Here is a 25703-nt window from a genome sequence, read left to right on the forward strand (position 1 = left end):
ACAAACTGATCTGGATGAGTATCAGATACAGCTGTCAAAAATAGAAGACCTGTAAACACGAGTGAAAGATTGAAGAGAAAAAAACAGTAGTTAAGCAAAGCAGCTATAACCATGTTTGTTTACTGTCTAAACAGAGGGAACACAGCAATGCCAGTGAAAAGCAGGCTTGCCTGGAAGTGGTTTTGATCATGACAAATCAAAGGCAGCACTTACATTTAGGAGATAAATGCATTTGTTACAAAACTGCAAAAAGTCAGTATTACTCTGTTCACAGCAAAAGACATGTCCACAAGCACTCCTCACCTTGCCAATTCTTATTTCACCAGAAGAGGTTATCAGCTTGTCTTTCTAACGTAAGCTCTTATGATTTCTTTTTTTTTTTTAACACCCAGTAATTATTGCTGATATTTAACAGAAGTTTATGTTCTATTTCTTCTAACAGATATGTACCTCCAAGCTGGCTCTTTTTTTGACTTGCTTTCACTTTTTGTATTAGCATTGCCCTTCCCAACTGTTCAACTTTCCACCACTCACACAGAAATGCCAGTCTCAAGTTACCAAAATTGTATTTGTTGCATCTGCCAAAAGCAGTGGATCAATACATGACAGAAATCTGCACTAGAACAGAAAGGTTCTTTACGCTTTACATGAGGCCTTCCCAAAAATGCAGCGTAGCCTTTTCTCTGCACCAACATACCTCACCGGTGTACAGTAACATCCAGTGGTGTAAGGACTTATTTCTGCTTTCATGCATGCACAAAGTGCAAGAGACTCACCTCCTGCAACACGCACGCACACACACACAGACATACACTTAAAATGCAATCACTACTCATATTCCAGTATTTTAAAGGCCTGTAAAAAGGCCACTGGAGTTTTAAAAACTTGAAGAATAAAAAAAAATTGCATTCACCTACTGGGAGAGAGAAACGGTTACATCCGGAAACTCAAATTTTGATAAACCTTCTGATACCACAGGGCAGAGAGCTTGTGACTAAGGACTACAGATCCATACCCTGTACTTAACCACTAGAGTGATTATAATCACTCCCCAAGAATCTGTAGGTCCTCATCACAGCTCTTAAATCTCTCACTAAATCAGCAGCTCTTCTAGGTACCTCCACAGAGTATCATCTCACACTTAAAACTGGCCCACAGACATGGAGGGAGATGTGAATTACCCATAACGGTTAACATGTTACAGGGTCCACAAATGAAGGATTTTCTGCTCCCATTTTGTATCATTGCACCAGGCTGGGATCACAAATGTTTAAGAAGCCTAAAGAGATTTACCATAGGTGCTTAATCCTACCTAAGTAACTGTTAGCTGGAACAGGAACTAGATTCTTATCTTGGCGGCTCTCATCACCAACTTCGTAAGGCCCATCATCAAAGATACCCAGATCATAAAATGTCTGATTCTTTTGCTCTGCACGAACCACCCCTGAAGAAATGAAATGATAAAATAAAAGCAAATGAATGGTAAGGGAGAAAAATAACAAATGGTTCTCAACTAATATTAATTACAAAAAATGAGATAGTGACTGCTGTTTAAATGGGACAAACACAGAACAGTACACTGGGTGAAAGTGTTTTCAAAAGGCAATGAATTTCTAAGTTCTATCCACGTGCCAGAATCTCACGCTGCTCTACAGAGAGGCCATGCAATGATCTGGAAAACATGGGATACTAAGAAAATTCTCAACAAAAACATGGGACCAACTTGGTCAGGAACTGCCCTCATCCCACCGTTCTTAACCTCATAAAGCCTCTCTTAAAACGGAGGTAAGTACACAGGAATACAAAAAAAAAATTTACTGTTCAGCTATGACAAACACCGGTGATATATTTAGAAAACATTATTTAAGGGGAAAAGAGCTATTGTTTGATAAAATGTGTGCTTCCCTTTTATCAACAGGCATATTTAACATTTTGGCAAGCACAAACATGTTTTTCCATGATACAAAAGAGTACTCTTATGACCGATACACTGTCATAGCACTTCTCTGCAATTAAAGTAAAACAGTGTCTGAACTAAATATGCTGTTTCAGCTTGGTCAGATTTTGTTGACAGATACGTGGAAGATTAAGTTTTCACTAAAGTACACCTTGTGCCAGAGCTTAACTCAAAAGATTTTGCATGGTTCATATAGCAGGCACAGGTGTACGAGGGGAAAAATGTAATGGCTGAGGGATCAGATGTTCTAAAGAGGGAAGTATTTACAGCTGTTGGTGTAATAAGTGTGATGGGAAAAATCACTTTAAGGAAAAAAAAAAAAAAAAGAGAGAGACAGAGCTGGCCACTTAGATACTTCTCAGTTTAAACTAACAGAGAAAATCTATGGGTTTTTTCCCTTAAGTTTTGGAATATCTCCTAAATGATACAGAGTACTTGGCTCTTACTCAGACAGATTATCCATGGAATTTTACATGGATATCCATGGATTTAGATATGAATACATCTAGTATTGGTCTGTTCAGTTATCTTCCTGCAATGCTCCAGTATTTAATTTGGGAAGTACTACCTTCCACAGACTTCACAAAGTGGAGAATACTGTAGGATAAACACATCTCAGTGCAGCTATCTAACAGTTGCTCAAACCCAGGAGAAAAGGTTCATCAAATAACTTTAAAATTATTTAGTAATTTGTTCCAGTATGGAAGTCTCAAAGCAAGCACTCAATCCCACCATAAGGTTAAGACTAATAAGGGAAAAAATTGCTGTACATATATGCAAAGTTCCATTATCCATTCATAAGCACTCTCTCAAAGATATTTAAAGGAGCTTCAGTAAATTTTTTTGATACAGGAGCATTAACATTTTGTGAGAACAGGGTAAAATCATTAGATCCCTGTTACCCGCCCCCCCCCCCCCAAAAAAAACAACAAACAAACAAAAAAAACCAAACAAAAAAAACCTTAGGATGCAACCCCTGTGAGCAATCTCAGAGGAAACAGGAAGGGTGGGTAGGAAGGAAGCCAGGTCATACCTTTCCAATTGTAAGTGCCTGGGGCACCAAACACAATATAGTGATAGTCTCTAGTAAAAGTAGCAGCAACACCTTGCTGACAGGAACCAAACTTCTCATGGCCTCTTAAACGACCATCACAGAAGCTCCATACTCCATTATCCATATCATCCTTAATAGTGAGATCCTGGCTCAGCACATAGCACCTTCCAATGATATCCCGGGTTTCCTGCACTGTGTTTACATACTGCCTTTTCTCATAGCGATGTGCGCATGTCTGCAAGATAGAAGAGATAATGAGTGATGCTTTCTGTATGCTTGTTTGCAAGTGACCAAAGGAGGCTGGTCTCCTGTAGCAATACTCCATGCTACCAATGCTGTAAGTCAGTCACCTTGTAGACACATCCGTGCTGCAATGCAGAGAGAGAGTCCACTGTTCCCTACGGGCAATATATGGGAAAAGTTGGGCATCTATGGATACAAGTTGGAACAACTAGCTTCATGGTCAAGGAAGGTCACATGGTTAAATCCCTCTTCTCTGTGGGATTTAGAGTTTTCAGCCCTAAAGCCTTCCCTGATACCTAATCCCTCTCTTCCAAGAAGTGAGGAGAGAACCACCCTCTCTCTCATAAAGAAAGAAGTGGCTGTGTTTCCCCACAGCTGTCAGAATTAAATGACTTACACGCTTGTGCAGGACACGAGAAGCTGGTTCAACTACCATCTACCTAAGACTACTCAGAACTCATCCCTTCCAGACAAATGCCACAAAGCAGAGGCTGAAAGCTTTTCCAGTGAAGGGGAGAGAAGTTCTTCCTACTTCCTATGTTGGATGTTCCACTTACAGGGTAACTGTCACTGGGATAGAGAGCAGCAGCACTGAGCACAACCTGTTCCTTAACCTTTTAGACCATTCACCTGGGAACAGAATTCTGATCAAATATTTAACACAAAGGATAAACAGCCACTGGGTTAAGTGGTGTAACCACCAAACCATTGTAAAAAGAGGTGGAACAATCAAACCCCTTTGCCAGCAGTGTTTTATGCAGAACCAGATGTAGTAGGTGTGTGAAGAGCACAAGCAAGCCAGGTTTCTCAGCTGACATACCTTTTCTATGCTTCCTATCAAGGCTTAAATATTAAGCAAACACCCAGCTGCTCCACACTTAAGAGCACTGCAGCACTGCCCTGCTGCACAGCAACCTTCAGGCTGCCAACACCGCATCTAATAAGTGCACTTCCCACTTATCACTTACAAAGAAAAGTTCCTTGTCAGAGAAGATGAGACAGCACTAGTTGATGATTAATTATTCAACGAGCAGGACTCTTTCCGTCTGCTCTTCCCCCCTTTGGGTTCTGAGGCAGACTGAAGCAAGTTATTACTGCCTCTATATCCATCAATAACTCCAGATTCACACCCTGAAGTCACCTGCCTCCAGTTTTGGAAGCAGTGGCATTAACCTGCAAGAGTATAATTAGATGGGGAAGCTTCACTGCACACCCATTTTATAATGTAGCTGGTATCCTGCAGCACCACCAGAGGTTTATTTAACTGAGAAAGAGCTAAAAAAAGTAACATTCTCTGGTAATTCCTGAAAGCTTTTTCTCTGTGTATTGTATAAAGAATATCTCTGTATTGTATAAAATGAAGAATAACTCTATATTGATAAAATAAAGGATAGCTAGTAGTCTTACTGCAGTGCAATGGCCACATTAATTCATAGGAGCAACTCAGCCAAAGTCCCAGATTAAAGTTAAAGCGAGGCTGATCATCTTGGAAAACAGGCTGATGATAGGCTGCTACTTTTACAACCTTATCACACTATTTTTCCCTATGTCTGTAGCCAATGGTATTTAAAAGAAACAATGTGTGTATCAAAAAAAAAAAAAGGGGACACCCTGAAAATGAACCATCCAGCCTACATTGTTACAAACGTTATAAAGAAAGGCTAACTCACAGTTAGAAAAATAATTCAAAGCTTTTACAATCTCAAGTATCTTACTTCGCTAGGAAGACATTTAAGTCCATCCTTACAAGAAATCACAGGAGTAAACATAGGAAAGTTACCTTTCAGAAAGCTGCACAGAAATGCAGACAATTCAGAATATTTACCATAGGCCCAAAACGTTTTTGTAAGTTAGTCCTTTAGACTTACCACCACGTTTCCTCCTGGCCCCTGACTTTGGACAGTTACACCCATCCATTGGTCTTCTTTACTCTCCATCTTCGGGTCCGCTGCAGAGTTATCATAATACAGCTTCAAATATTAACAGTTAACTCCTTTTTCTTTTTTTTTTTTTTTTTTTTTTTAAAGTCCCTGTCAGGGCAGGCACTCCATACAGTACATGAGACAGTCTGCAGGTGGCAGTGTCTGTACATTTTATCACTGACAACATCCATTTTATTAAATACTTCCAGTATATTACTTCATGTCACATCAATTTACGAAAAAATAAGAATATCCAAATCTACCAAGATTTAAGCATCTTATGCTATCTTTGCAATTAAGCTACAACTTATTCTGATGCAAAATAAGTTACATATAAATCCATAGGAGCAACCGTCTGATACACTGCCTCTGGAAAGGACCACATCAAATAAGAAATCAGACAACTGTTTCAATCCAAAATAAAACCGCTGAAGAACTTACTCTCCTCATCAAATACAACACGTGTGCAGCGTGTATTTGGAGATGCGATGTCACAGCTGTACAATCCACCTGTTCTGTTGGCTTGTTGGGATGGAAAGGCCTTTTCCCGAGGAGCTCCAACCAGCAATCTGCAGGGAAAGAGAAATAATTTCAAGGGATCTGTAGAGTGAATATTAGAAAAGAGGAAGGCAACTGAATCAGGAAGTGTTTTCACCATTCTGCTAGAGGTTTGACATGCAAACATTTGAAGATGGATGAAAAGCTACATCACAGCACTGTTCCTTAAAAAAAAAGGGGGGGGCATGGGAGTCGTGCGCTGTAAAGCAGTAATAGTCCTGCAATTATTGGACCTGTAAACCAGTAAGCGTATTGTTATTACTGCTATTATTGTTGCAAATTTCACTGAGAGTGGTTGATAAAAATAAAAAAAAGTAGGTGTCTAGCAGTTCTGCAAAAAACACCCTTCTATCAGGGAGTCAAGTGGAGCATTTTTTGCCTTCTTTTTGTTGGCAATTTTTTAATTGTTGGTAAGGGTGGGTAAAGTATTGTTACCAAAATGACCACAAATGCCCAAAACAGTGAATAAAAGTGCTTTCAGGCTGTCTTGTAGTTTTACTCTAGTCCTGTGCCACTGTTAGGCTGAATTTACAGGCACCTTAGTATCTCTTACCCACAAAGCAAACCAAGATCCCTCCTGGCCCAAGCAAGTGTTCACTGAATTATTCCAGGCACTGTGCAATGCACTCCTCCTCTCCACTCCTTTGGCTCAATACTCCATTTTGAAGCTGAAAATGTTCCTCTCCAACGAATCTCTCATCAAGACCAGGCCATTGCCACAAAGCCCTTATTTCTCCTGTAAAAAGGCCACTCTAACAAGCCTTCCTTAGACACTGTTCTAGTAACCAAATGTGAAGGTTCTTATTTTAAAAACTGAATAAAGCAATCTTTTTTCCTGTATCAACTGTCCCCCATGAGTATTATCATAAAATCACCAGTAGACATATTTACTTGCAAAATAAGGGGTTTCAGCCAAAAAAAATTCTTATACTGTCTATGTTTCTTTGAAGTGTCACACACACACAAAGCACAGCTGCCTCTTAAGCAGCTAACTGAAACTAGGAACCACCAGTATGCAATATTTGTGGAAGAAACAAGAAACGTCAAGCTCAGCTGAAAAACGAGGATGAGAGAACAGCATGTGGACAGGGGCAACGCAGCAGGTACAATGGATGGATGGATGCTGAACCAGACTCCATGTGTTTCCTGACCCTGGTACAACACATCTGAAAGAGATCCCTGACATTACAGTGTCAAGGAGGGCAAAACTGGAACTACTGTTGGACCCACGAGTCTCAAAGAGGAACTCAGACCCTCGTTAAGGCTTCAGCTATAGAGTTTTGCTTGAGAGAAAAGCTTTTCTGCATGCCTTATAGCCACAGTGGGACAAAGCACACTGCTGTCCCTCAGAATGCTTTTCTTACTAAAAACAAGACTCATTTTTATTCATATCAAACAGTTAAGACTGGATCAGTTAAGGTCAATACATAATTTTTGTTACTAAGAAAACATTTATTCAGTGTCACTAAAGTAATGAGACACAAAATGAAATTGATGTATTATGAGAAAACATATTTTTTTAAACCAGAAAATTACATCTGTGAAACAGCCATGTTTTCACCACTTTTCCAGAAATAAATTCTCCCACAACCCATAATTTGCCCTCATGAAGGTAACCCCCTGAATGGTGAAACCTTCAGGTAGAATACTTGCTTTTGACTGATAAGCATGTAAAATCAGGACACACAGTGCGGGTGGGGTTTGGTTTAAAGCGTTTCCTTCTTTTCCCCCTACATATGCGTAGCATCTTTTTCAAAGACTTTTTCAGAAACGTAGCAGTCATCACAAGAGTTTGTAATCTTTAGAAACAACCATGCTTTTAGAAAGGCCATTAATAACTTCATTTTCTAATTTTGGCAACAGTGCATTTAACTGCAATCTCTTAAGAGTAGTTCTTTTGCAAAGCATCTGTTTCTGAGCTATTCCTAAGGTGGGAGTAGATACATTTTCTCCTCAGTTCTGTTATTCCCCAGGGAAAGACAGATGAGACTTTCTTTTTTAACATTAACAACCATAAATATAGGAAAGTAGAGGCGCTGATTTCCCAACTTACAGAAATTTTTATTATTTCTACTTTTTCAGTCAAAGCTTGGGGAGTAAAAATGATGAATTTCACTTACAGAAATTTGATCAGAAACCTTTTGTTTCAACATTGTGAACACAACTAAGAGTTTCTGGAATCGAAATACTTAATTTGGTTTAATTTGCCCACCTGCATACTACTGACAGCAGCTGTGCTAGATCAAGAAAATTACAACCCTGTTCTTTTCTATGGGATAGCTAGACTATATCCTCTCCCTAGCTAAATGACACCTTTTACAACATCTTGATGACAATTCAGCCAGAGGGAAGACCTACTGAGGCATCAGGGAATAACCCATATAGCCAACAGAAGACAAAGTGGAAAGATGTGCCACCTGTCATAAGATGCCCCAAACATTCAATGGCATCTCAAACAAACACCTGTTGAGATCAACAGATGAAAAATGCTATTGTTCAGCCTTCTTAAAAAAAAAAAAAAAGGTGTCAATCCAACATGATCTCAAAGGAAACGGGCAACCTTCAATTCTTCTCAGCACCCATACCCCCATCCAAGTCTTGCATAAGTTATTTTCCCCTAATTTTGCATAAATTATTTTCCACTGTAAACAAAGTATTTCAAAACAGACTTATTTAAAACCCCCCAAACTTCAAAGAACTTTTGTCACGAATCCTGTCACTAGTCTTCAAGGCTCATCAAACACAAAAATCTTGAATCCTGTTAGGTAGATCACTGCAAGTCCTTAATCACACACAGTTCAAAAGTAGCACAGACTATGAGCAGGCACTTCCAAGGGATTAGATCAGTTCACATAGATACTGTGGTAAATCCTGAAATGTATTTTCAAGTAGCAGCCAAAGACCTATTAAAAAGTGGCATAACTCCTTTGTACTTCTTCACTACTTATCTACCCCAAAGACCACAACAGAGAAGACTAAACCTACGCTTCCAAGTTCTGCAAGACAGGTTACTAAAGATGATGAGGATTATAAACATTATGAGGATTATCAACATTATTAGGAACATTAAGTGAGAAAGTCGTATGCATCTAACCTTTGGCTGCATAAATCAAGCAAAACATAAGAATCCCTTGTCAAGCACATTGTGACTTGTGATCAACAGAGCTGCTGTTCACCCTGCCTACTGTTCAAGAGGTATGTTTGAAAAAAATCAGTATTCTATCACAGAAACCAAATTACTTCATTTAAAAATAAAAGTGTGAACAAAACTAAGGAAGCACGACATAGACCATGCACCAGTGTGAATTTCAGCATGACTGCAGCAGTCCAAATGAATCAGCTTGTACTCTGAGCTGTGATACGTGCTCAACAGAGTCCTTCCAGACTGAGGAACACATTCCAGTCATTACTGTATGGCTACTTCCTGAGCTGTGTTTTAATAGAAGAATTTTCATCAAGTTTGAACTCATTATGCCAAAAATGTTTTTTCTGCAGCTATGCATGTTCCATCTTAGCTTTCTCAGTGGCCAGCAAAATCCCTTTCTGCAAAAGGAAAGAGGTAAGGAGGGGTGAGGAGGTGCTCTCCTAGCTACCATTATATCTTTACATTGGCAGATGAAACGCTGAGATTAAAACCAAAGAACTTCATCTGCAAACGAAGACTGACAAAAGTTCTTCATTTCTCTCCACCCATGATCACAGTATGATTCATTTTATTCATCGGGACTTCCCCCTGCAGGTGTACAAGGGCATTAGTCCCTACTTTTAATTCAGGTCTGAATGCCCCATGTCAGGCTCCAGAATCCATATTTAGATGCCAAAATAACACCCCATTGTGAAGACGGTGTAGTCAGAGATGAAAACCCCAGAGACTCCAACACGCGGACATTTTACTGATTTTCTATCCCATGGCAGGTTTGCCTTATTACTATGCAGAGAACAGAAGCTCAGCCATACAGTATACTGAACATGAGCATATATGAACATCAGTTCCTGTTGGATCCTTAGCTTTTTATGGTTTATGATGACTTAGTATCTCATGCTTACCATATGAGCTAAAAGTCTGAAAAAAAAAAACACTACTATTCCTCACGTAAATTACAGAATCAGATGCTTTGTACTACTTGAATCCTGACCTTCCCCATTCATCTTGCTTAAGTATATACTATAAACTGATTAGGTTTTCCCTGAGCCAATCAGACCACACAGGTGTTAAATTAACTTCTATTCATAGTTCATTACGTTACATTTCTATAGATTAAAAGAAGTGCCTATCAAGTGACAATGTTGGAAAAAAAAAATTCAGAATTCTCTCATACGCTGGCACAAAACTACAATGCACTTTAGCTCCAGTTATACCCTGTAATTAAAACATGTGCCTCCCAATTGCAAACTAAAATTCTAATTTCAAACCAACTATATCAGTCCTGTTGTTCTATTGGTTAGAATTAGACTAATTATTGCCTTCTCTTAATTACTTCTTGGAGACATGTGATAATGACTAAAGTCCCACTGGCAATTATGAGCATCTGCTGGCTTCCAGGGACAGATTTGCTCCCTTGCAACCCTGGATTCAACGCCAAACTTGAGGTAATCCTATAGGATTAGAGCTCCAGGATTGCCATGTAATGCCAGTTTAACTAATTGACCTCGCTGAGGCGCAATTTTGGCTCAGGAGGATGGTGCCTGCATTGCACAGACACCAGCACCCCCAGCTGTACCTGCACGTGCGAGGTGCAGCCACAACATGCAACAGGGACAGGCCCGGCCCCCCCCCCCCACGAGAGGGACCAGCGCAGCACCACGTCCCTCACATAACCCTAGGGCACAGCTACACCCACCCCACCTCGCTGCAATATTACACTACACCTGCACCAAACAGCTGAGGCAAGAAAAACTCCATTTCATCAGTTATGCTGAGCACTACTCAAGCCTCAGAAAAGGCATCAAGCCATCTTACTGACTTGATCTAGATTTGGACCAGACCTTTGGATAATTGTATGTAGAAAACATGCTTTATAAACGCCCACATTTCCAAGAAGCCGAAGGAGGTTGGAACTCACTGCCCACAATCAGGCAGGCACCAGGCCTCAGTTTGTCAACTGCTGTTGACCAGTGCTCAGCAAGAACAGATGAACATTAAGAAGAAAGGCTGTAACTTAATTTAATCAAAAGTAGCCCAAAAGAGTTATTAAAATTGAAAGCAAAATACACCAGAAAGAGCTTTCCATTTTAACAGATATTACGGAATACTAAGCAGTAGAGTGCAGATTGTAAAACCCTCCCTGCTTTTGTCTGTAATTCTTGAGAAGTTTAGTAGGTGGCTGCGGCTCCTTCTCGGCTAATGAAAACAACAGTGAGAATTGGGAGTAGTTTCTGCTCACAACTATCTGAACTCCCTCCAATACTGCTCATGAAACTACCCTGGTCGCTTTCAAAAGAAAAGCTGCAGTTAAGATGAGAAAACTGTATCAAAAGAAATCCAGAAGACCTCCAAGCTCCTGCAAGTATTCCCTCACTCTGCAGTGAAATTCTTTTCCTCACTTATAGCCTGGAACTGTCTAAGGACAGCATACGATTTTCACAACATACTTCAGAGAAGAAAAATTATCAGCAATTCATTAGAGTTCTGCTTTGGAATAAACACTTACTCAAAAGAAATCAAGTCAAAAGAGGGAGAGCATCTTCAACATTTTTTGAAAGCAAATCTTGTTCATCAGAGACTTCCATTGAGTAGATTACACTTTGATTTAAACAGCTCAGATACTCTGCTACCTCCCAAAGCTTTCTTCATTCCTTAAATTCTTTCCTTTTCCATGGTACTTTCTACCCCAAACAACACACCATGTCTTTGCCATCCTTTCTTTAAAAGTAACAGCAACACATCAATAGCGCCAGCTCGGAGCTTTAACAGACTGGAGTAGAAATCACTGAAAGTGTTTCCTGGGTAACAAACCATTAGCCATTTTCACATACAGGTGGAATAAAATAGTCAGTGGTGTAAGTAATTTCCAATTTTGCAACCTTCATTGAGCACAAATGTCCAATTTGAGGTTGCTGTTCTCAGATAACAATGCTGCCACGGCAGACTTTGCACTTCATTGTGTTTTCAGAAAGACTCCAAACACATAAGGGGGGCAAATATGGAAAGTGATGAAGCTAAATGCTATGAAACTTCTTCCATCCCGGACTAAACAGATAAGACTCCTGCATCCTTTTCCTCTCACGCTCCCAGGACTTGCTTGCAGAGTTTCACTGGATTGAACAAAATGAAAAAATTAACTATCACTAACTCATATTTAGATTAAATTTTACTACCAAATCACCAGTCACAGTCCCTAGTTGTCTATCAAATGTTTAAAACCTGCAGGCAGAGACCCCTGATCTCAATGTGGACATCTAGAGCTCTCCATTAGAGCTGTATTTTCCATCCCCTGCACTGGTTTGGTCTCAACAGTTTTTAAACTTGTCGAAAGGGGAGGACGGGAACATCTTAACCCCCACAATATTTCAACATAACTAAAGTTGGTCAATGGGACAGAAGCTGTGTTTGAATATTGGTGGCACCACCTCTGCTTTGTGCCTGGATTTGGCTTCTCACAACAGAAACAAGTCACAGGACTGGAGCATCATGGACTAATTAGCAATACACTGAGGCTGCTAATAGGAACTGGAGCTGAACCATGGGACTGGGCTTCTCCAAAAAAATCCCCTCTCCCGGCAAAATACAGCCAGTAACTATGTCAGCAGTGAACTTGCTTGTGATGCTGTTTACAGAGATACCCATCATTGCCAGCCTGTTATTAACAGCTATTTTAAGTGACTGGTGATTCTCCTAATCTGCTACTCCACAGTTACATTTTCCAACTACCAGTGCAAAGCCATGGCCAAGTACACCATTAATCTCTGTTGCCTGGAGGCTTGGCACTTGAAGGATTGCAATTTTCATTTTATTCGTTCAGGCTTTTTTAGGAAGCGGATTATGACAGAGGCTGGGAAAAGAAGCCAAAAGCAGCAGAAGGACTAGGGCAAGCTACTACAAAGCAAAACTGGAACTACAAAGATACCTGTTGTTCCGGAAAGGCCACTTATTATTGACTTTCTGAAAGTCACATGGAAAAATAAACCCTTTCCCCTCACAGTCCACAGCCCAGCCTGTATGGATTTGAAATAGGTTTTACAGGTCTTATTTTCATTGGTAGAAAGCATTTTTCTTACAAAAAATGGTAGAGTCTGCTCCAAAGTCATGTTTCAAAACACAGTTTTCCATTTCAGACACCACTCTGGCTTTAACCAGGAGATACCTCACATTTTTCTTATTGTCAAATAGCAAGTGAAACCTGTCTAATACTTACAGTTTTCATTTCTCCCTTACAGGCTATACATTCCTTCAGATTTAAAAGGCAGAACAACACCCGTGCCAGGAACAGACTTGAGCACGAAGCGATACTGTAAAACATGTATTAGACAGTTTTATAATTAATCTCTGATAAACTTATGGAAGAAATAGTGCTAAAGGGATTTTTCACTCAGATTTTCTAACACAGCAGTGCCTGTTACTGCATGAAATCCTCTTATAACAACATGGGGTTTAACTCAAGAAGTGACAAGTGCACCATTTCGAGAAACAAACTTGGGAGCCGAGGCCCTAGCACTGCCAGCCCAGCCCCTGCCCACAGCCACCTTGCCTGCACTAGGCTGGCCGAAACCGCGCGAGTCTCACCCCAGTCAGCCGGGCACAACCCAGCGACCCTCCACTGCGGGCAGCGACGGCGCGCCAAGGCACGGGTCCTGACAGCAGCCAGACAACAAGCGAGCAAGGGCGGCTGCAATAAAGCTGTGACCCAGCAGTCCACAGCTACCTGCAAGCACAGCAAGCGTGAATTGTCCGCCCCTGCCGCCCCCACACCGCAGTCCCACTCCCACGCCAACAGCCCACACGCACCCGGGCCCTGGCCCACCGCCTCGCCCAGCGCTGCCCCAGTTCCCGTGGCAGAACAGGCTGTAAAGAAGCAGCTGCATCAGTGTTTTGTGGACATCTACAGGCTCAAGTAAGCAAGTGCATGACAGAAATCAGGAATTACTGTCTCCTGCACCTGGGCCGTTGGCCATGCATGCCATAGAAAACCTCTGAATTCAAATTTAAACTTCTGCACATTTGCAGGGCTTGTCTTTGTATCCCCCCACTACACATGCCATCTCCATTTGAAGTTCATGAAAAATGAAAGGAGTGTCACATCATCTACTAGGTACATGTTTTAGAAACAAATGTGGAAGTAATCAAAATATGGAAACAGCTGCTTAGGCTCCCCCCCCCCAAAAAAGCAATCTGAAAGCAAAGTGCTCCCAGTCAGTATCTGAAGGCAGCTTGTTAGAGAGGTTACAACTGTAACAGGCATATATTGTTCATCAACATGCCAAAAGCCATTTAAAAAAAAACTGCAGGAGTTTTAATACAGTGCAAAACAAATATTTGGGTTGAAATGTCATTCCTCTACTTCCTTCACTGAATGAAGTACATCAGTTTCATTTATGACCATAATTAAACCATTAAAAGGCATACAAGAAGTACAGTAAGAGGGCTGGGCATTTCACAGTAGAATCAATGGGCAATATAACATGCTACAGCAACTAATTCTAAAGCCCTGCAGTACTTGAAGAGCGACTGCTCCCCAGCTAACCCAAGCCATTGTTCCTCTACCCATACATCCAATTTATGAGACGACTCCTGCTCCTTCTTTTCCAGACTTACCACCTTCTCCCTCTGAATTGTAGGGGGAAAAATGAGACAGGTAGAAACCTCCTCTACTAGATACACATCCACAGAAATGGTAATATGCAACTTTGGCAGATTCATTTCTGAACGAAGGAATTTCATCGCATTCAGCCATAACGTACCAACCAGAGCCCCAGTGGGAAGCTCACCCACACCAGACCAACCCTGGCACTCTGAGCTAAGCTGTGCCCTCCCAGCTGCCAATAAAAGCCCATGGCACCACAGAGAGGTCAGAGGTACCCTGCAGGAGCAGGCTAAAGAACTCTGCATGTGTAGAAAAGGCATGTACCTTCCTGATATGTAATCCCGATAAATGTTTCGGAGAACGAGTACACAGCCACACAGCAAACACACACTTCGACAGCCAAAAAGTCACTTGCACGCTGAAGCACAGTTCAAATTATTCTTCCAGTCTTAAAACCATCATAGGTCTGGGTTAAACGCCCGTAACAGGATCCACAGTTTGAGTAAGGCTTTTCTTCAAGCCATGAACTTAATGACAAAAGCAGATGTGTCACTGGGTACGTGTACTGACACATAGTCCCCCCACTCCTTCAAATTAACTGAAAACACAGGCATTCAAATCACTTGGAAGAACATCACTCCAATGAAGTATTTTCATAGGAGAACCAAGTCATACAAATGCCCATGCAGTTGGGACAGTTAAGGAGCCTTTTTTTATGTCCCATGCACATACTGAAACACTGATCAAGTGGATCAACAGAAATAAATCTTATATTCACAAGAAACTTCTCCATATACGCCTTTGTGGAAGAAGAAGCAATTATATTTTACTGTGAGTACAAATGTACAAACTCTTAGAATTTCAACCAGCTTGCAAAACCTAAGAACAAGATTTTTCTGTTTGCAAAATAACTTGTATTTGAGACTATGCCAAGAAACCCACTGCATTCTCTTCCGCTATATACTGCTCCCCCTCCACATGCATACATGCTTAATTTTTACATGCCTCCCCCTCGCACATACTTTTTTCCCATCTTTTGCCACTCCCCACGTTCTCACTTGAGCAGAACCTGAAATTAATTATTTGTTTTCAAGTATTTTTAACACCTTATGTTCCTTTAGGCTGGAAGTTGTGCAAACAGTATCACAGCTATTACCAGGACTGGATCTAATAACAACAAAAGTATTCTTCCACTATATGTAGTAATATAGTTTGGCTGGGAAGAGAGAAGAAACCTACCTCTTCAGCAACATTCTGGGGCCACACTACATAATTATCAAACATTTCTCTAGCAGAAAAATAAGCTGAGTGGATGAAAAGTTTACAGGGACTTGCATAATTACACCGTATTTGTAGTAGCAGCTACAGGAGTTGGCTATATAAGAAAAAAACCATACCAAATTTATTTTAGCATCTTCAGCCAAGGAAATAATGTGATTTTCACTTAAGGTTTGTTTCACGCTAAACAAACATGGATAATTAAAGATGAGCTGTGATCTCTTTTCATAGACACTCCTAGACATCACTAAGGTCTGAGCCAGCAGATTTAACCACTATGCAGCTTCAGCAGCACCAATGACAAAGTGCAAGGCTAACCAATCTTTATAATCCCCTTACAAGAGTAATGTGAAAAGAGCTATGAGAAAAGAAGGATGCAGAAAATTCAACTACACACGACGATAATGCGCTTGCTATCAGCAACAGCTGGCTGCCACTTTTGAGCACTTCCAGGATAAACATGAATTTCCCTCAGACCTTTGACCTGTGCATGTGCTGCTGAGCAAACAACCTCAGGCATTACAGGGGTGAGACCTTCCCAACATATTTGCAATCTTGTTTTGCTTTGTTCTTAAAAGATGTATTTTATAGACCTGCTTTTGAGGAGGGTAACAATGCCAGCTGAAACAGGCAGAAGCTAAGCACGTTTAGCTCCATTTGAAAAACTGTCTGCCATCTTCACTGAAAAGGAAACAACACTCAGCCTCTGTAAGAAAGTCTGCCATTCCTATGGACACTATCTATCAGCAAACTAAACAACAATGCTGATGATGCCTATTTGCTGTTCCTGGTTTCTTAAAAGATCTCCAAACTCCTTGAAAGTAGAAAACAAATGCAAAGAATACAGCCAAAAAGTAACCTAGAAGCTCGCTAGCTGACAGTGAAATCCAGTGCAGGATCCATACATGTTACCTTGGAGGGACTGAGGTACATTTTTATGCTGCAGGTGGCATCTAGACAGGGAGCATCCCATGAACCCCCTTGCTTTTGTTCTTTATCCTGCAGACCTTCTCCCTTCCAAACACAGCCGAAACATCCTCACACACATTAGTACAACTGCTTAAAGGAAATCAATATTAGGAAATGACATATTTTTAGATGCAGTTCTGTAAGAGGAAACAAGAAAAAACAGCCAACACTCCAACAGAGCCAAACAGTCAGTCCATACTAGCAAATGCTCTGAAAATCACAATGCAAGAACCAGTACTTTTTGCCTGCTGCTATCATTTTGATACAAAAATCTAATCTCGGGCACTCCACAGCAGAATACATCTGGCCTGCTCTTTAAACTAAACCAACGTAACTGCAATTCTCTTTTCCAAAGCAACAGTTATGGAATTCTCAAAATAGTTTTAGAAAATGTGATAGTCGTGACACCTTAAACCCAAGGGAAGTGCTTTTTACCAAGAATACAATACATTTTATGCTAAAGTTGCAAAAGGAGCTTTATTAATGTATGGTGGGGTTAATTTATTTTTAATATACTGAATAATTCCCTTAAAAAGCAAAGTGAGACTTTTTGCCATATTCACATTTGCTTTTCTAGGCTATATTCTTCTGCCATTACTTACAAAGCAACAACTTGCTTATATATATCTCAATCAACAATATCCAATGCTAATAAATTAATTATCCAATGTTTTCCAGACCATTCTGTATACTTCCTTCTTCAAATATTTCTGTGCCTGTTACTGTACTTACCCTTGCCAAATACCACTATGAGGTGTTAATTTTCCAGCTAATGTTTCACAGTATAGACCACCATCTGCTCATTCAATAATATGGATTTTTGCTTACTTGTTTACCTAATCTCAGTCTTGTCCTTTCTACAGGATATTCCCCAAAATGTCGCATTTTTACAGTTATAGCTAGAATGACTCATTCAGCCCCAAGCTGGTTCTGAAACATTTAAACAACAACTTATTTTAAACAGCAGTTCTGAAATTAATGAGGGATCTCCTATGAAAACTTACCAGGTTGCATTCCTTACAAAACTGACATGTCGTTACCCTGGCACACACAGAAAGGGTTTTCAGTAGAGTTTAACAGAGGAGAAAAGAATGGCCCATACTGACTGGTGAACAATTTACTGCTGCAACGTGCCAGGCAACTCAATATACTAATTTGGGAAATGTTCTGGTTCATTTTGTGGAGAATCCAGACAGCAACAAATTAGATCAGTAAACCATTCTTCTCTGCTTGTTATCCTTTAAGAAAAAACATTTATGAGAAGCCAACCTACCTGTCCTGCTTTCTTCATTATTTACAAATTAACATAAGCAGCATTAGTAACATATAATACACAGAAAATTGCACTCATCTTAGCAAGCACCGTAACAGTGATTTTGTGCTCCTCTTCATTCCTATTTTACAGTTAAAGAAATAATATGACTATAAATTATGTTGAGATTTTTGGATGAAAGAGCCTACAAAACTGCAGAATATTTATTAAAAGGCAGTTCTCAGAAACTTAAATAAAAATTGTTTAAATAAAAACACTTAATTTGACAGTTATACTACAAAGATCTACATTTGTCTTGTACAGTTACAGATTGGATCTGTCAAATAGTCCCGGTGCAGACTGATGGGGTTAGCCAGTACTTCTGAAGAAGATACAACACAGACTATTTATTATTTCCTGCCACAGTACGAGACATTTTTCTACTAGATCATAACAAAAAAAGGGATTAATTAGTACTCTCTACACAGGTGAATGGTATTTTTAACAGTAGAAAATGCAGTACATGAAACTCCACATCTGGATGAAGACAGATCCATACCTGATGGTAGGGCTGCCTGATGGTTTATTCTTTAAGTATATGCCAGCCATTCTTTAAGTATATTTCACCATCAGGGTAGCCAGCACAAAATTGATACAGAAATTGTAGCGTATCTTCTGATAATAATTCTGACACAGCTGCACCTCTATGCCCAATACTACCAGTACATCTCCTCTCTCTGTGCACATCTGTTTGAAAGCTCTTTGCTGCTCTCAAGACCTCAGAGAATTTGGAAAATGAAAACAGAAACCAAAGGGAAACTATGTCCTCAAATACAAATGCTAAATGTTAAGATTCCAGCTCATAGATAATGTGACGATCCGGTGCTCCCTTTAATGTCCCTGTCGCAGAAGAACTCCTGGCACATCTGTTCCAAATCCTGCTGCTTTGGAACAGAGCAGCACACAGAAAGCAGGCCTTGTGTTGTGCATGCCACGTACTTCAGACACTTGAATGGTTCACCCTACGCCCTGGCAACTTGGTCAATATTCTCTCTGTCTCCCTCGCTTTCCACCCTTCTGTAGCTGATGGGGTCACATTTTAAGTCTAAACAGCACCATAAATTTTCTTGTGCCAGTCAGTCTGTAATGAAGCAAGGAGCTTCAAGTAGCTGTCTGCCAGCTGAAGCTTTCAGGATGCCAGCACCACAGCGAGCCCTGATTCTTTGCTCAGCTCCAGCCTGCAGAGCACGCAGACAGCACGCACACCCCAGTCAGCACCCCAGCACCCCACCTCTCATTGCATGAAGGGAACTGCAGAAAAAAATGCTCCTCCAGCTCACGCCCACCTCAGGTTTTAGATGATAAGTGTTTATGCTCTTCAAACACATTTTAGCTCACCCAACTTACAACTACATTTCTCAAACTGAAGTATACATCAGACTAAGAAGGTACAGGATGACTTTTTCCCCCCCTAATATTTAGAGCAAACACTGTTAAGGACTACAGCCCCTTTTCACAACAGAATACTTCATGGACAGTTTCATTGAAGGCTTTATGTCAGACATGCACACAGACACATCTATTTGCCCATCTGCGTGTGTCTACATCAGCTTAGTTTGAAAAGCAGGAGAATAACTGCTGGTCTTTCCAACTGTGAGCCCTCCCCCCAACACTTTTCTGCCCAGCCTTCGGGCATCATTAAGCAGAGTTGTCAGGACCCACAGCCCCTGCTCAAGAACACAACTTGTCAAGGAGAATACTTTTCCTTTGTCCTTAACTCATATTTTGTGCAGTTCATTAGTTTTCATTCACTTCAGTAAAGAGAAAAGCCTTTTCCTCCTTCCTGAGATCAAGGTCTGTCCTTGCCTGCATTGTGTGTTATTTTGTTCCAGTTACACTATTTTAACCTTGCTAGTTTTAGAGGACACAAGATTAAGTTTTTGATCTGTTTCTGAGACATGTCTAATACTTTGGCCGCAACAGAGCTTGCTGGGCTAGCATATACTGTGTTCATCAAGGTCGATTTATATCCTAATACTATTTAATAAGAACTACCTGGTATAAATTCCATCCTTCTAGAAAGGGATGAGTACAACAGACTTGGACCAGAGGAACTTAAAGCAATTTTGGTTAATTGAGCCATCACTTCTATTTTAATGCTCTTGGAACAGCTTGGCAGGTCTGTGTTTTACGCAGAGTAACAGCTTACAGAACACCCTTCTCTTTCCAAACACATAGCCTGAAGAGAGAGGAATTTGTGCCACCACAAATTTCCATTCACATCTATTGAGACGTTTAAAAATAAGAAAGCATAAGCCAAAATGCTTCTAAACCTGTCATCACCTCTACCCTGTAAATGTTATGGTCTAGCAACCCCACCAAAGACATGGTACTTCTCTCATTAGAAACTGACTCACAGATCAGGCTCAGCATAGGTTAAAAAAAAAAAAAAGCTACAAAACCAAGGAGCTGTATCAGGTACAAGCATCTTCCAGTAAGAGCATAACAATTTTATGAGCTGTAATTGAAGCTGATAGCCTAGGCTGTTTCTCAAAGCTGGAGTCTGCACATAAGGCCATTCATCAGCACTGCTGACAAAAGGCATATGCTACAGTCCTTACTCACAGAAGGCTCCCACTAGCACAGAAATGAATTTTGTTAATTCTTAATAACACCAGTATAAGAAAAATGACGCATCTACCACAGGGTTACTTAAGATTCTTACACACTTACAGGTGACCGTAGAAAAAAACACTATCTGAAAAGTATCTGACCTCTTGAAAAGCAAGTTTCTCAAGGGGGATGGAGGACTGGGATAAGAGGTTCGCCACTTACCATGTGGGAAGGCTAGCTTTACGCTATGAACATCTGTCACACCAGTTAACACTGCAGTGAACCCGTGAACTCACACCGCTAACGGCAAAGGACTGTACGGCAGCACATCTTTCCTGACACAGCCTTTTTAGAGCCACCTGGACTAAACTGCCCTAGTAGAAGCACATTTTTGCTGTATGACCTGTGACTTCACCAGTGCCTTGCAGGGACTGCTCTTTTTCTACACTGACGGATGTGGTTACGCTATTGCAACTTCCTAGTGTGTATCAGTTCAATGCTCCCTTGCATCCTTCCAGCCTTAGTAGAGTTCTGCAGGATTAAGAGCACAATTCTTTCCTGTTCCTTTGAGGAAAACAACAACAACAACAAAAAGACAAAAATAAAGATGTTAACCTCTTCTTTTCCACCTGCAAGAATGGGAGTCAGATAGTGACAATTATATGACAGTTTCCAAACTTTTGTACACCTGACCTGTAAACGTGTCAGCTGTGTCTCTGCCACAGATATCCCACAGCACAACTCAAACTTGGCACCAGGAAAAAGCTTGCCTTCTGCAGTTTGACTCCACCTACTCCACCTATAGCAATTCCACATTCTTCCCCTTTATGCAATGTAAATTTATCTTCTCACTTCTTTCACCCATGATATTAGTATGATGGATCTTCTTTTTAAAAATCTTTCCCCTACCGCTACAGGGAAACTCTTAAACTACTCCTCCCTCCTCCTTCCCAATTTCATTTGATCCTGACCTTTGCCACAGGACACCTATCTCGAACATAGACAAACTCCTCTACTATCACAAATTAAGGAAGTAATCAAGCATGCTAAGCAGGTTATCCAAGAATAGCTTGCATAGACAAAACCAGAGAGACACTCAAGAGAAAAAAAATACTAAATGCAATGAGACAGTAAGGACACAGTCGTCTTTTTTTTTTTAAAAAAAGGAAAATTAATAATAAATCTTTTTTTAAAATTGACAGAAGCACTGAAGAACAGCACTATTAAAGCATTTAAATCCTGAAGATGTAAATATGCACTGTTATTAATTCAGTCCACCTGAAGCTTGAATTACACACCACCACCTCTGAAAGCAGAAATTGTCATTTTCCACTGCAGACTGGCATAATCCAGTTCTTTTGTTGCTGGAGCAAAGTGTCTATGAGCACAAGCCCTCAATCAACACAGAAGTACTGGCTAAATGCCACTGAGGATGCACTGCAGCAGTAAAGCAATGTCAGCAGCCCTGCTGACCCAAGGCAACTTTGTTATGTATCGATATAACAGCTCACAGTAGAGACATGCAGTATCAGCAAAACCTATCACAAGTAAAAATTTCAGTAAGATACTGCAATTTTTAGGACTTTATGGCTGCTAATGGTCAGTGCAGCCTTGACACAAAGTGCCTATCCACGCTTTCAACCACACAGCTTTTCAGCTGATGAGATCACCTCTAATGTTGCTTACTACGATCTCATCCTTTTCTGCCTTAAACAGTAAGAAGCCTACATGAATTCAGCTCCATACTTCTACTGAAAATAATATCAGAACTACTTTCAAGTAAAGTTATACGCAAATTTAGATGTTCTTGGGGCTTGTGTTCTAATTCAAGATATTTGCTTAAATCATGGTGAATTACAAACAAAAAGGACTGGAAAGACCTGCTGGATGTCTCGCGTGGAGTATATACACATACATACCATTTATATATATTCTATATATATAAAACTACACATATGTGATTACACTCACTATATATATAGTGAGTAACTAGTAATAATATATTTATTATAATAGTAACTATTTATAATATATAGTAGCTAATATATATACATAGCAAGTGTAGTCCCCATTTATAGATGCTAGATACACTCGCATTCTCCATCACGGGACTACTTAAACTTTAACCACGTTACTCCTATAGCTTCGCTGTCCCTGAGTCTCAGGCCTCTCCGAGTTACAAACCTTTTTCCAGTTTGCAGACAAAACGCACTGCTGTTGTGCCACCACCCCCTCGCAGAACTAGAACTCCCTCATTTTCATCATATTGACAGATTAAAAACACAACAATCTTATATGGGGCAACAAGCTCAGCTCTCTTTGGAGCTCCATTAGCCTTTTCTGCTACCTGATTCACTGTGCTTGACAGTGAACCAGAACTGTACACAAAAATCCAGGCAGGCTGCCCTTGGTACCTCCAACGTTAATGCTCCCCTGATGCACATTAAGATTGCATTCGGCTGTCTTTCACACCCACGTGTCATTAGCAGTCCACTTTCAGTCACTGTGAATTAATAAAGTTTTTCTTCTCTCCAACTGACAAACTTTCCACCTTTTCTCACCTGAAAATATTCATGAAGAAAAACGAAATCCTGTTACTAGTCCATAGCCTTATACTCGGTTAGAGTCAAAGCAGTTGAACAGTCATTTACCCGTACTGTTGGGAGTTAAGTAATTCCTCATTGGCAAACATGGCATTAGTAGCTAACACTAATAAATGAAAAGATTGCACTTCGAAGCTTATATGCAATCCACAGTACCCTGTGACCAAGAAAAAAGGTGATCAAAAAGCAAGTACCATTTTTAATCAAAGGCTATTTCAGCTGTACTTTTATTTGTCACGCTTCCTAGACATTCTCCACCCCCATCTTTGCAGAGGATTCTCATAATGCTTAATACTGAATTATCTGGTGTGAGGAAGAGGGAACCGTTTCACTTAAGGACCGCTTAAGTGAGGCAAGAGAAAAATTACACACCATTTAGTTTGTTTTACCAAGCTTTGCTCCAAGCCACAGACTAAACCAGCCCTTGAATAGAATTCATGTATTTCACCTTCTCTCATTTGCTTGTTTTTCCAAGGATTGACTGACTGATCTTGCACGTCTGTTACAACTGGTTTCTAATTTTGTAAAATTGGAGGGGCAGGGGGTGCTCGGGTCAGCAATTTTTTTTGAATGGAAGTCCCTGCCAGATGAGAACCCAAGCGTCACTTTCAATTAAGTTTCAACGATGAAATGGAGTTTGTGTATTTTTGGCAACTACTTAACACTGTTCGCACTCAAACTGTAACTGAGCTTTGAAGTTAGCATCCATGTGAGAAGAAGGGGTAAAATAAGTACTTCTACCTGACTAAGAAATAGCTGCACATAAAACCACTTTTGCAGTAGAGGCAAGACACAGGCCAAAATGCAGTTGGGAATGCAGAGGTATTGCACCCCTGAGAACAAGCTACTAAAATTCCTGCTGTTACAGATAACAGGCAGCATACAAGCATTAGACATACTTGTTTCTCAGTAGGAGACCTCAGTATGAACCTCCATTCCCATAATTTTCCACCACCACCCAGTATCTGGACAGCAGACACTGTTTGCTCCACCTGTAAAGTCAAGCTATTTAGAAACTGCACATGGTTTCCGTGGAACAGGCCACACAAATTATTCAGTATTAGTTCAAGGTTGGTCATTTTTATCTGCTATAAATATGCACCCTAACATAGGAGGCTTCACTCCAAGTTTCCCCACCAAAACTCCCACCTATTTCATGAGACAGAACTTACACAAAGCGAGCTAAACACACCTCTGTCCCTATAAAAGACAGCTACAGTTCAGCATGTTTAACATCTTATTCTCTTACAGCCACATATTACTACTCCTACAGACTGAAAAACGATGCTCAAAGTGACTGTAACACGCCTGTATGATGTAAAAGGTTTCATTCCAAGAGTACTACCCAGCAGCTACCCAGGGTAGCACTCAAATTCTTTATGCTAGAACTATGAATAGATTTTAAAAATGGCCAAGACATTTCATACTCAGAAGTGCACATCACCATAAAACACAGTTTCTCTAGTCTGGTTTTGTCTCTGTTAGAGACCCTTGATCCTGATGAAAGCCTGGATTCAGAAAACCATGTCAAGGCAGATAGCATCTGGCTCAGCTCTGTCCCCAGATTTGGATTGCCTGAGGAAGCACTGACTATACATACAATACAGAACTTTCATGCTAGTAATCTCTGAAGCATTTCAGCCAAACACTACAGACTAGCTCAATACTGTGACCGCTCTGTGTTTCTACTGACTTCTCAGTAATTGGCTTTCTATCTCTGCATATTCTGACACACTCATTCTACCAGTACTGACAACAGAAGGGGAAACTAACAAGCTTCAGGCGCTGCTTTCTTAGTAGAACTAAAATGAGACCAACGCAAGAGTAATCCCGTCCAGAATTAAGATAAAGGCCTCTGAAAAGGCACGCAAAGATTTGTATTTCATTCTTCAGGATACCACAGTTCATCTTGTCTACTAGATGGAAGATGGAAAGCGGGTATTTGTGATTTATAGTCCTTTACACACTGTAATTTTTATGAAATCATAGAGACCACAAGCGTGAGAAAAACAGGCCCCCGGGACTTTTAAGTTTACCAGCTAACTTTACGAAGGATATGATTTCTTTCCAGCTTTCTTATCCCATTAACTCTATATAGATTACGGGCTTGTCGTCCCTCGAATTAAAACTAAATATTTAGGAAAGGAACATTTATTTGATAACAATACCTTATACCAGACACACTCCATGCAGTACTGCTGGATAGGGCGGGGCCAGGCACTGCTCAGATGCGGTCACGAAGAGGCAAGGATCCTGAAGATGTGCGGAGGAGCCTTACTTGGCTTTCTGAATCTCCCAAAAGTTCCTAGCTTTCGCCCATATGCCGCCGACATGGATTTATTTTTCCCGACTTCCTTGCACCACCTCCCACCCGCACTCCCGGGCGGGTTCCGTCTTGAACAGCAGCCCCTGCATTGCCCGAGGCCGGGTACGCACAGGGAGAACAACCCCGAGAGCCCGGACAGGCACGGGTAGCCCCGGGAGCCCGCCGCGGGCTCCAGCCTCCCGGCGCC

General features: G+C 40.7%; 1 protein-coding gene across 6 annotated transcripts in view; it reads right to left on the bottom strand.

Moving 5' to 3' along the window:
• Positions 1 to 25703, bottom strand: part of ITGA6 (integrin, alpha 6) — a 45831-nt gene that overhangs the window by 18161 nt on the left and 1967 nt on the right. For 5 of the 6 annotated variants that reach the window (XM_010566756.1, XM_010566764.1, XM_010566734.1 and 2 more), the window contains exons 2-5: positions 5618 to 5745; positions 5123 to 5202; positions 2991 to 3246; positions 1313 to 1444 (exon numbers count right to left, since the gene is read on the bottom strand). In XM_010566756.1, the coding sequence (XP_010565058.1) occupies positions 1313 to 1444; positions 2991 to 3246; positions 5123 to 5191 (457 nt within the window). In that variant the 5' untranslated portion in view covers positions 5192 to 5202; positions 5618 to 5745. Of the gene's footprint in view, positions 1 to 1312; positions 1445 to 2990; positions 3247 to 5122; positions 5203 to 5617; positions 5746 to 25703 lie in introns of those variants that run through there. The other variant, XM_010566773.1, reaches the window with a different exon arrangement.

Source organism: Haliaeetus leucocephalus, unplaced genomic scaffold (assembly GCF_000737465.1).
Source record: "Haliaeetus leucocephalus isolate CR32 unplaced genomic scaffold, Haliaeetus_leucocephalus-4.0 Scaffold1, whole genome shotgun sequence".
Lineage (NCBI taxonomy): Eukaryota > Metazoa > Chordata > Aves > Accipitriformes > Accipitridae > Haliaeetus > Haliaeetus leucocephalus.